Below are 13271 nucleotides of genomic sequence, written 5' to 3'. Positions count from 1 at the left end.
TTGTTTCTGTAAAATGAAGAGATCAATTCCTATGTTTGAAAAAAAAAAATTATCGTTAAAAACGTGTACTTTCCAGTACTCTCAAAGGAATTAAAGAAATCATATGCAATATACAAGTTCCTCCTACTCCTAAACCGATGTGGAGACCCCCTTTTTCATGTCAAAATTTAAGTTCACTTAATATAATAAACTAATAGGCGAAGTTTGGTTAAAAAAATCTATGTTCACTTTCTATTCGCATCAATACAGCTCACGTTATCCACGCAATGCCATGACACGTCACACTTTGAGCGCGCGCACTGAAGTCGGCGACCACATTTTTTTTGTGCATTTCTGACACAAGTGACTCATTATCTGACCCCAGCAACAATCTATCGACAAGAAAATTTTGGCGCGAACGTACTTAACATGGTTGGCCCAACCCCCCCCCCCCCCCCCAAAAAAAAAAAAAAAAAACCCTCTTTTTCCAGAAGGATGGCCCGATATTAGATACCAAATATTAGAGAGACCGGTATTTTGAGAACCCACACACTATTCGAAAAGAGTAGGACACGAAGCTCCCGGTGTTGTGGTCTGGTGTACAGCGCATTTGAACATATGCACATGAAAAATGCGCTATATAAATTCATTATCATTATCATTATTTTGACAATGTTGAAAAGTATCGATACTTTGGACACATTCTCCATAAAATCAACTTCGTCAGTTCCGAGGGTCTTTAAATGTATAGTCTTTCTCGTCATAAAAGCCGCCATGTAGGAAGCAGAGTTGGGCAAACATAACTGAGACTGAACATGGAATTTTTAAAAAAAATAAATTTGGGGTAGTAGTGGCGAATCTAGGAGAGGTGCCCTGGCGCGCGTTCCGCAAAAGTCCCGAAAACAGTTCGGGTCCGAAAACGGTCCCGTAAAGCTCCAGAAACTCTTTTTTGTGTTTCTCAAAACGCCCGAGCATTTCGTGCCCGAGAAAATCACTTCATTTTACCCGTAAACTTTGCGGGAGCTCTTGACCTTCCGAAAACACTTCTCGGGACTTATTTTGTCGCTATAAAATTGCATCTCCGAAGCACTTTTTTGAAAACAAAGAGCGGTGAAAGGCTTGTATGAACAGGACAACATTACAGGATGTGAGAGAGAAAAAAGTCTAGCAGAATTAGGTTGTTTAATTGACAAATTTCAAAACAAACTCCGGCGCGCCAAGAAGAACTTTTACTTCGCGAAGAGAACGTAGCGCGGTTTAAAAACGTACCTGATCGCCGACTTTTTCCGCCTGAAATTGTTTACAAAAACTTCCGAAATTCATTCAGTGTATGTACAGCAAGTCCGTCAAAGTGCTGAGCGACAATGATGGAGAAGAATTCAACCAAAAGTAACTTTATTCAACCAAATTCAAGGCTCAACAACAAGACAATGGCTGTTTGTAGCGCGAGCTTCGTAACTCACAAGCCGCGAATAAACAAAATTAAACAAACAGAAACGCTTTTTAAAAACACATACATCAAGGGCTGCCGTACATTAAGTAGCCCAGAGGTGAATCAGTGTTAAAAAATAAACATTGCTGAAACTGTACAACTTTGCAGACGATTCTTCGAAAAAGTTTTGAATTTGATGCGTACGTGACAAACCCAACTCAGTGCTAAGTCAATTGCAATGTTTGAACCAATCACAGGCTGGAAAATTGAAGCACGCGCTATTTCTTGCGTTACAAATCCCGAAAACCTCCCCGAAAAACACGGGACTCTTTCGGACCTTTTGAGAAACGTTTTTCCGAACCCGAGAAACGCGCCCGAAAACAGCCCCGAAAAGTTTTCGAGACCGAAACATTCTCGGGACTTTTGAGAAACGGGCCCCAGGACCGAAATCGGTAGAAGCTCCGTGAGTATTCGGGCGGCATGGCTCTGCTTGAGGCTTCCGACTAGCAAATACATTTGTTCATATTCTTTCGATGCAAAAGCAACAAAAAATGATTTTGAAAATCATTGGAAAAGTTTTTCGTTCTTTTCTTTCTTGCTTGGTCGACGCGTATGTTTATCTACTTGCACTCTCGTGAAAGAGTATCCAGAAAGATACAATCTTTTGAAGTTTTTCTCAACTAGGAGCCTTAGTTCGAACTCTACTGTCGTTTAAATGCACTTTTCAACGCACACACGAAAATTTCGTGTTTTGCCGCTATTTTGGCTTAAGGCCTAAGGAAGGTTTTCCAACATTTATTCAATACGACGGCATCTCAAGTGCCCTAGCACACTCCTCTAGACTGCTGGATCCGTTTACCTCGTGAAAAAAGCATTGTCGCGATGACTATCTCACATTTCAATTGCTTTTTATTGTCATACGTTGCCAGCGTCTTTGTGTTTCATCTTGAAATTCTTGGCTTTTAAAGCGTACATTAGCGAAAATAGGATGTCATTGCAGGAAAAAACATGTATTTGAAGTCACATATCTTTATACTAGCTAATCGTTTTTGAAGATCGTTATATAACTGATGCATCATGCTGTGTGTGATAAGAGGCTGGTAATTAGCAAGTATTTACTAAATTTAAGTAGTCCCAGGGGTCCTGACGGGAAAATCAAACTCGCGAATAAATCACAATCGATCACTGCCCAACAGACAGTTGCAGCTAAGAGTTGTAGTAATCTAAAGCAAGTCTTCTCATGGAAAATTTAACTCCAATCGAAGACGTTTCTGGCGATTATCAGTGTTATGTCTGGTAAGTAATAACTTAGATTTGTTTTACAACAAGGAGATAAGAGTTAAGTAAAACATGCAGTGTTTTTTTATTTTTTTGAACGCGCAAGACTTCAACAATTAGAGCGTTTAAGCATAGATAACTGGCGACTTTGCTGACACTTTCAACAAGTTCAAGCGAATGATATGGTTTTGTCAAAATAAGAAACTGATGGTCGAAAAGATATAAATAAATGCTGTATGCACAATGTAACTTTGAAATCAGTTGTGACATACATTGATTTTTGTTGCAGCGATAAACTCATGCTGGATGCGGTCATCCTGCCCGAATGCGGGCACACATTCTGCAATTCTTGTGTTTCTAGAGTCAGACAAGAAGCCATTAAAAAATGTCCGTACTGCAGAAATATTATAAAAGGAACTTCCCAGACGAATTATACCGTGAAAAAGCTCGTTGCGCAGATACGCGCGAGGTGCAACCTTTGCGGGCGAGAGGACGTAGTAGAAGCATTAATTCAACATAAATGTCCGGAAGAAGAGCGGGAATGCTACAATGAGGGATGCAAAGAAACGGTGAAACGTAAGGATAAGCGAACCCACGCCGAGGAGTGCCTATATAGGATAATCTCTTGTGAAAAGTGCTACGGCGACACAACTGTTGCTAACGAAGACGTGCACATTGAGCAAATGTGCCCAGAGACCACGATGAGCTGTCCGTTGAAGTGTAGCCTGCGACCGAAAAGGTAAGGCAGAAAAGGTTGCACGGTTACTTCGTTCCAAGTCACTTCGTTCTAACTTTTGGTCAGATCTTTCCAAAAAAAAGTCACTTCGTTCCAAGTAAAAGTTACTTCGTTCCAAATAATAGTTACTTCGTTCCATCGAAAAGTCAGAGCGTTATATTAATTTCCTAAAGAGAATGTTTATAAGGAAACATTATTGAAAACATTACTACTCGATGTTGTTAAATTTTGTAATCCATGCGATCGACTGTTCAATACGAGCAATGCAGTTTTTTTTACGTCTTACTTTGCCGTTTGATAAACGTGAAACAGAACAGCAACGAGTAATCAACTATGGAAGTTGCGTTTCTTAAAACAAGCAATTAATGAAATATCACACCTCCAATTAGCATATGTTCGCACTTTGCGTGTGGCTTTAAAAGTGAGAAAATTGCTATAAACTCCTTTACATGCGTTTAGCCTTGAGCCTTAGGTAAATCAAACGCAAATAAGTTGAGTTGAAAACCTTTTATGACTTGGATCGTCTTTTATATCTAACTTTTTTCTTTTGGAGCGATCGAATCTTTCGATGGAACGAAGTAACTTTTAGTTGGAACGATGTGAATTTTTTTGGGGGGAACGATCTGAACAACAGTGGGAACGATGTGACTTGGAACGAAGTAACCTTGGAACGAAGCGACCGGATACCAGCACAATATAGCACAACATTTAGCTCGGTGCGCACCTGTTACTATAATCAGTTCGGTTCGATCATGATATTTTGGCTTTTCTATCTGCTCAACTATTTGAAGATTAGTTTAATATTTGAGATATTATTGGGATAATTCAAAGATTAAGATTAACGCTTAATTTTCTGTTGTGCTGACAAAATATAACACTACCAAAACAACCGTAATTAAGCAAAAAAGATTTATTGTTAACGTGCTTTTAATACTGTAATGAGCGACCTCAACGAGAATGACTTTAGCAATATCCAAAAAAGTACGACTTGAGCCCAACAGTTCATTTTTTTCATCATTTTCTAGCCGGGAGCTTAAGCAAAAACGACGAAAACAGACTTCTTATCTAGTAAATCGCAGCAGCTCGTGGCGTTTGTGTCTAGCAAGTCGTTTACTTCGTCAGGATAGCAGAAAAATAATTAATTGATTACATACAGCTCACACTCATTTAATTGTAGGGCATTATCACACTATCCCACACTCCGTGCGAGCCAACTATTAACAAGATCGAGACTTTCCCTTGTACACTCAACAGTTATTCCACGAGCGCGTTGTATACAGCTATTTTGAGAATCGAAAGATTAACGGAAAGAACTACAATAGTGCACGCGACAAGACCGAATGGTAGGGGGTTTTCTTTCTCTTTGGACATGTGGAAGCTACCTTTAGCCATAGTGAATTTTACAAGAATTTGCAAAACTCAATAACAAGGACAAAAGTGCACGCAACAAATTCGGTCCTGTCGCGTGCAATTTTTTTTTTTTTCGCCAACCCTTATAGGTGTATGATCCTATATGAGAAATATGATAACATAGCGCGTGCGCAAGCCCTATCTAATATTATAGTTCTCCACAACAAGTCTACAACAACAATCTTTATTTCCTACAATCTTTATTTTCACAAAATTATAAATACTTGCAATGGAAAAAATAACAGTGGAAAACCGAGCACTGTCAATTAGAAATAGTGAAGGCTGATCGAGCTAAGAGACTGGGCAAAGTGGAAGAAATGTTGCAATGAAGTTACAGAGTATAACAAACAAGACACGATTAAAGTAAAGTTATGCCACTATTTGTTATTCAAAGCTTGTTTTTTCGAGTTATCACTGCTTCTTTGAAGAAGAGCATTATAATCACTTTAGCCAGGATGTTAACAAGACAACGGTAATCAAGTTAATCGGTCTCATTAACATTCCCATCAACAACATCAACAATTTTTTACCTACAGGAAAGAATTGCAAGTACATCTTAGTGCCTGTGAAATGAGGCAGCGAGAGTGCAGTATTGTTGGTTGTAACTTTTGGGGTAACAGCCAGAGCACGGAGAAGCACAACCGAGATCACGCTGAGAAGCACGTCGCTCTTCTTCTTGAGGAAAGGGCAGCTCTGCAGCAAGCCCTTTTAAGCAAAGTAAGTTATGCAAAATATATTTATTGGGCACAGCCAGCGCAAGCAGGGGCATAAGAAAATCTAAACAAAATCTAACTAAAGGACACTAGCCTTGGGAAATCTGAATTTGTTCGCTTAAGCAAACACGCCGAAAGAATTAGAGAACTAAGAGCTCATTCGCAATTTGAATGTTGCAGGACAAGAAGGCCCTTTTAAAAAAAACAGCATTGTCCCTGGGTTGTTTTTCGTGGACGATAGACAGCTTTAAAGAGAGGGCAGCTGAAAAAATGAATAAAGAACCAATGACAAGTGATGTGTTTGAAATGGATGGGAAGCGATGGAGGATGGTCCTTAAAATTAATAATCCAAACTGCAGTCTCTACCTACAGTTGAGGTCAGCAGTCAATTCGATTAGAGTTGCAATCAGGTGAGTTTCAACTTTCACTAACTGTAATTTAAGTTATGTCATTTTGACGAGTAAGCTACAGTTCGAAATAATTTCGTGCACCTTAATAGAACAAGCATTCTATTTATTGCTGAACGAGCTAAGAATTAGAATTAGCAGTACTAACAAAATTTGCACTAGAAGGCTTTCTAAAGATATATAAAGATATTTTAAAAAACCTTGCCTGTTTATGATTTTATAAATATCAGTTGTGCATTTTTTGGATTTATTAGCCTGTATGATTTAAACCACCTAGATAAAATTGACTATTAAACGGGCTACGACACGGACAAGTCAACTTGAAAAAAATGACACTTGCTTTAAGTTTGTAACCATCCTTTATTATTTTCGGGGTTTTGTCTTTCCGTTGATGTTTTCCTATCTTGGAAAACTATTATCTTGATCAGGTTTCTTTAGCTTTAAAAGCAATCAGAAAAATGACTTAAATACCGTGACATAGCCCCTTTAATATACCCTCTTAATAATTTAATTTGGCAGATTCTTAATTGCCGGACAGGACGGGGATGACGTCTTCACCTTGGAAGACGAAAGAATTAAAGAAGGGCAGATGTTTGGAACCGAAATCAAACTTAAGACCCTGGAAGAAAGAGCAGAAGAAAGGGCTTGGTTGATCATCAAAGTTTTCATCGAAAAAATTGACATTTCGATGTAAACGCAAACATCTAAAAAGAAACGTTTATGGACTTGCCACCAGTTTGAATTTAATAATGAATTTATTTGATATGCAATGAAGTCTTCCCTAGAGGGACAGTTCAATTAAAGGGACAGATTATTATGCAAATACTTAAGAAAAAATGTCAATACTTAAGAGTTTACTACTCAAGAGGAGTTGCAAGTAAAAATTTGCAGTGATAATTGGGAAACCACTGGAAGTTACAGTTCAGAGTTTAACAATGCTATGCTTTTTATGCATTTTTACGTAATTAAACTATTTAAAGTGAGAAAAGGTTGAAAGAATCAAATCAAAGTTACAGTTGCGAATTGCGAAAATGTTAACATAATGAGGTACATAATAAACACGAAGATGATCACTAAGAAGCGATGTTTTACTTCCAGTATCTATTACATCTTTTATTGTTAAAACATCGGAAATAATCCAGAAAAATTGAAACAAATACAACTAGGATTATTAATTATTCAAATCAGTGTGTTGAATAGTATGGCGAATCAAATCCGAGTTAAGTCATGAGTAGGCCTTTCCAGATTGCCAACTTTTGGGCAAATTGCATTAACTTTGGGGTAACTTTTTGGATTTTGGATTTTTTTTTTTGGGAGGGGGGGGGGGGTAAGCTACATTTTGGCATCCCAGTGAGAACCCTTTAAGAGATTTTACGCGCACAATCTGGTAAGGCCTACCATGCAATAAGTGTGTGTGTGCGAAAAACCCTATTCATGCACATGTGTGGTATTTAGCAGACGTTTTGTTTGACCTTTTTATTGATGTTGTAGCAAAGAGTTGGTAAATAAATATTTTAAAACTGTTAACCGTTGCGTCTTGTTACTGAAAAAGAAATGAAAACCTCATGCACAAACTCGGAAACTCGAATTTGGACAAATAAATTTTTGGCCCATAAAAAGGCGGCCTGAGAGTTGGCATTCTACTTGAGTTAGCAGACCCCTTAGCACAACATTGCTGAGAAGAGAGTCGAGAAGTATTTCAAATCCTCGGTCCGCCCGGCGTCCTTTACGTCTTTAGATAAGATTGGACGACTAGTGCGCTCTCTTCCAATGAATAAATAAGGATAACAAATTTGAAGAGGTCACTTTTCCAACTGTCTTAGCCATAACGAGGTATCACGAGATATCACAACGCATCATAGCATTTGTTCGCATTTACAATAGGTATCAAAAAGTCCAACCTTATGCTTAAATTCCAAAAAAGGAAGATTAACGAACTTTGGCGAAATTTTTTGAGGAATTTAAGGAAAAGTTTCAACATTCAGCTTATTTTTCATAAAAAACACACCAGAAACAAAAAAGAAGTAATCGGTATCTGCTATTGTTCTGTGAAAGAATCAACACAGCACATTTTGGCCGTAAAAGTTTTTTTGGACACTTATCTGGAAAAAGTAGAAATCGTTTCTTAAAAGAGAAAATAACATATATTTGGTTAATGGCAACGTTCTTAGACTAGCTTTCTTGTAATTTTTTAAATACATTAGGGAAATTTGTAACATCGTTTTTGGCAAAGATACTTCTCGTCATTATACTACCCCCTTACCCCCTCCCCTCCCACTAAAAAGATAGTAAGAACAAAGAGAGGAAAGGGGTTGAATATCCATTTTTACTCTCGGTTACAGCACAACCCCACCACCACCCCCACCCCCACCTCCACCCCCACCCCCATCGCAAAATCATAAATGGACACCGGTATTTATTGAGTTATACATGGTAATAGAAATTCGGATATCGAAAATAGGTAAAAAATTTCGGAGGTCAGAATTAAAAAAAGGCTTTCCCCTTCCCTGGCATGAAAACCTGACCCCAGAAATTTATAGCCGACCCTGGTATAATTCAACTCCCGCAAATAAATTATCGATATCGGAATTAATTCAGACCCGAGAAAAAGAGGAATTATCGAGGTCGGGACTATTTCCGACCACGATAATTCATTTCCGACCTCGACAATTGAATTATCGATATCGGTTATATCCCGATTTAATTTTGAACGGTTTCTTAAGCGATAGTTGAGTTGTTAGATCAGGCAGATCCACTATTTAAAGTCAGATTCACTATCTAAAAAGTCAGATCCGGTTGTTAGTAATCGGAGTAACGGCGGAACGCGGAACGGCGGAACGGCAGAACGAGAATCGGCGTAACAAGATTTTTTTAAAATAACTTAATTAACTTATTGCTATGATCAAAATTAAATTTATTAATTATCACTTACCTGTAACCATTTTTTTTTTCTTTATTTCACGCACAATAGGCCGCAATATCGTTTATGGCTTATACATGACCTCTGTACAGTCACACGAGACAAAGGGTTATAAGAGTTATGCAACTAGAGAAAAAGACATTCCTGGTTTAAATGGATCTTTTGGACAATTTGGCACTTTCTTGCTAAAACTGGACTTAACTTTTATTAGCTGATTTACGCGCTCTTTCTGATACCACAAGGAAAGCAACGGTTCTTGTCCGATCGCCGAAATTAAGACCTGTTGGGCGGGATTAGTACTTGGATAGGTGACCAACTAAAAATACCCCTTGTTGTGGGCGTTTCATTTTCTTTCTTTCTTTTTCTTACGAAATCAGTAACTTCTCAGGCCCTTCCATTTTTTCCAACGGCTTCATTGACTTGCTTCGGCTTTGTACGTTTCATTGTCTCGATCGGGGCGAGAAAGTCCAAAGGGCAGTCGTGCTACTGACCTTCTCCCTGAAATCCTCACTCGAAATAAAATCGAAATCCTGGCTCTAGATCGATCTAGAAGGATTAAGAAGATATGCATGCCCTTTATTTTGTGAAATATATTTACTGTTTGTTTGTTTGTTTGTCCAGTTTTACGTAATTAAGTCCAGAGGTCATGTATAAGCCGTAAACGATGTTGCGGCCTATTTTGTGTGAATAAAGAAAAAAAAATGGTTCCAGGTACCGCTGTCAGCAGGTCTCCAAGGTGGGAATTTATTAAATTAATTTTGTTCATAGCAATAAATTAATTAAGTTATTGAAAAAAAAAATCTCGTTACGCCGATTCTCGTTCTGCCGTTACGCCGGCTTTTTAGATAGCGGATCTTTTTTTTTTTAATTGAAACAAAACAAACATCTACAATACTCACATTAACTACTTAAATAGTGGATCTGCCTGATCTAACAACTCAACAACTCGGAGGTCAGCGGAAATCAAGGAAGTCTGAAGTCTGAAGTCTGAAGTCTGAAGTCTAAAGACTGAAGTCCGAAGTCCGAAGTCCGAAGTCCGAAGTCTGAAGTCTGAAGTCTGAAGTCTGAAGTCTGAAGTCTGAAGTCCGAAGTCCGAAGTCCGAAGTCCGAAGTCTGAAGTCTGAAGTCTGAAGTCTGAAGTCTGAAGTTTGAAGTTTGAAGTCTGAAATCTGATGTCCCTCCTCTACGAAAGCCGAGGAGGGACATCACATTTCAGACTTCAATTTTCAGACTTCAGACTTCAGACTTCAGACTTCGGACTTCGGACTTCGGACTTCAGACTTCAGACTTCAGACTTCAGACTTCAGACTTCAGACTTCGGACTTCGGACTTCGGACTTCGGACTTCGGACTTCGGACTTCAGACTTCGGACTTCAGACTTCAGACTTCAGACTTCTTACTCGTCTCCCGACGTCGGGCATGGACTTCGGATTCTTCGATTCAAGACTTACGAACTTACTTTTTCACGCAGCACTAGTAAAATTACACAACAGTTTTGACGGCACATGACAGGACTAAACAGTTCAAAGAACATTTTGCCAGTCGTAGTGATTTAGACTAAAAAAGACATCAAAACTACCTAAATATTCTTTACGACATCTTATTTTCAATCCTATGAAAAATCATTTCTCGAGTTAAATTGTATACTTTAGTCAACACATCCACTGCTTTTCCCAACTGTCCCATTTATACTACCATCCGTCTAGTATAAGTACACACGAATAATTAGTTTATCTAGTAACTCGTCTTCTTATAAATACAGGCAAACAGATGGATAAACCTTCCAGTCGAATTATCCACTTTAAATCACTAGTCGAGACGGAGTTCGTTTTGACAGATAATTAAGTATCTTTAAAGATGATTTGAGCTACGACATATTATGTGAAGATGCTTGAGGAAGGGTCGGTGCATGATTGAGAATCTGCCTTCAATTTCTTCACATTCTATCGATATATTTTCTTTCAAAAGATTTTGACATTGTAGGAAAGAAATCTGACAAGCGTGATTCAATTATTTTGTGATTCAATTTAAATAAAAAATATATTCTTAACATAATCGAGTTTTTTTTCTTTTCCTAAAGTAGTTATTTTCCATAAATCACATGTCCAGTAAATTCCAAAGATTACAATATTGCAATGTACTTAAATTAAGTTATAATAGCAAAATCGCACGTTCTTTTTCCTTATATATCAGCTTAATTTCATTAAGAATGCAGTTACATTAGCTCGTACAGTATAAAAAAACTCTAAAGGACTTTGTTTACAAATGAGCAATCTTATGTCATGAAATCTATCCAATTCGCGTCGGCGTGACCTTTGTCACACAATCTTTAATTAATATTTATCACAAATAATCGAGTCACGGTTGTCGGATTTGTTTCCTACAGTACCACCAGCTCAGTTCTTTTGAAAAGTTCTATTGTGACTATTAAGTCATGTAATGTGCCGACGGTACTGTTGTGTAATTTTACAATTTTTGCGTGAAAAAGTTGCCTAAGTCTCGAATCGATTAATCCGAATTCCGATGTCCGACGTCGGGAGACGTCGAGAGTAAGGGCCTGTTTACATGGAAGGCGGATGCCTCGGCTAACCGAGCTACCCTGGACGAGCCATATTTTCATACGTTTCTTTAGAAAACGCACTGAGCGTTACATAATAGACTGGAAACCCGCCTTGCGGGGGCACTCGGTCTACTTGACCGGGGCACCCTTCTAGGCGGTATAGCTTTTTGCCATGTAAACGGTTATGCCTGGGCTATCCCGGCTTGTCGGGATAAGTCTTCGCGCGTGTTTTTATTTGTAAATTAAATTTGAAGTTAATGGCATAAGCCGTATAAATTCTGGATCCAAATTTAAACAGTGCTATTTGACCAATATTAGATCAAATTAGTTTTATCTGTAGGCTGGAAAATACTTCTTTGAGCAACAGCTAATTAATTCGAAATTTTCGTAGGAATGATTAAATATAATTTCAATTTGGCGGCCAATGACTGTTGAATTTCGATTGAATTCCCCCCCCCCCAAAAAAAAAAAAAATGGACGCAGTAAATTTCTAAGAGCTTACACATCAAAGTAAAATAGGTTTGATGACGGCTAGCGTTGATTCTTCAGTAAAAAGTCTTATTCTTCTTCAATCATTTGGAGCTACATGGTTTATCCACGCTTCAATGACGCTGTCTCAACTCAGGTAGAAGAACTGTGAATTCTGCATGTAAAGGCGGGCTGTTTCATCCCTTCAAGCCGGCTAACTCGGTTAACCAAGAAGTCCGAAGTCCGAAGTCCGAAGTCCGAAGCCCGAAGTCCGAAGTCCGAAGTCCGAAGTCTGAAGTCTGAAGTCTGAAGACTGAAGTCCGAAGTCTGGGATCATTATCAGTATCTGCGCCAAGTCCTCTTTGTAATATCACCTCTCCAAGTCCTCTTTGTAATTTTGTCTTAAAGTCCTTACTTTACGACTCTTTAAAGTCCTAACTTTAGGACTTAAAGTCCTAACTTTAAGACTCTTTAAAGTCCGGACTTTAAGACTCCTTAAAGTCCGGACTTTAAGGAGTCTCAAAGTTAGGACTTTAAAGAGTCTTAAAGTGCGGACTTTAAGGAGTCTTAAAGTAAGGACTTTAAGGAGTCTTAAAGTCCGGACTTTAAGGAGTCTTAAAGTCCGGACTTAAAAGAGTCTCAAAGTTAGGACTTTAAGGAGTCTTAAAGTCCGAACTTAAAAGAGTCTTAAAGTCCGGACTTTAAGGAGTCTTAAAGTCCGGACTTTAAAGAGTCTTAAAGTTAGGACTTCAAGAGGCTGTATCTGTAATAGTGGTCTGCCCAATCTGGCTTGTTAAACAGATTTCGCTCTTTTCTAATGTGTTGCAAGACTTTCATGTACTTATACTAAAAACACAATTCACTTGACCGGATCATTAATTTTTTTCGAGTTTTTAAGGATTTTCGGTTCACCCGAACGAACACTTGTAACGACCACTGTCAAGGCTTAAATTTACCACAACTTTGAAAATTAATTAAAAAAGAACTAACAACTTCTGTACCAAACAAACACTACAGCCTGTTAAATTATGTCTTTTTAATTTATCACACCAACTTTCACGAACATTGAGCTCGAATCAAGCTAGCAGCAAAACATTAATGACACCCCTATCACACACCTTGATGAAACACTTGAAAACGGCTCAGATTCAAACTTTATTTTTTAAAAAGTGAGGCGGTCTACTTCAATCAAACCAACGCAGCCGAAAAGTAGATGAAATAGAAAATGTTCCTATCGAAAAAAACCTTTTGGCATCGTCTTAATGAAATATTTACAGCTGTGTAAACTTGCCCAATTTTGAAGATCTTCATGTTTGCAGCCATTTTGAGGGACTCGTCAGGACGAGGAGTTTCATCAACTGGCCTCGC

The 13271-nt window shown here is 38.3% G+C and overlaps 1 protein-coding gene across 1 annotated transcript; it reads left to right on the top strand.

Moving 5' to 3' along the window:
• The first annotated feature begins 2651 nt into the window (after positions 1-2651).
• Positions 2652-7847, top strand: LOC144652036 (TNF receptor-associated factor 3-like). Its single transcript, XM_078512080.1, has 5 exons — positions 2652-2707; positions 2979-3428; positions 5372-5552; positions 5729-5958; positions 6475-7847. Exons 1-5 carry the CDS (start codon positions 2652-2654, stop codon positions 6647-6649), a joined length of 1092 nt encoding a protein of 363 aa, XP_078368206.1. The 3' UTR covers positions 6650-7847.
• Positions 7848-13271: the final 5424 nt, after the last annotated feature.

This window comes from Oculina patagonica, chromosome 4 (genome assembly GCF_052425735.1).
Source record: "Oculina patagonica isolate OP01 chromosome 4, crgOcupat, whole genome shotgun sequence".
In the NCBI taxonomy this organism is placed as follows: domain Eukaryota; kingdom Metazoa; phylum Cnidaria; class Anthozoa; order Scleractinia; family Oculinidae; genus Oculina; species Oculina patagonica.
Note: the sequence above shows the minus strand (reverse complement) of the source record. Positions and strands in the feature narration are given on the sequence as shown.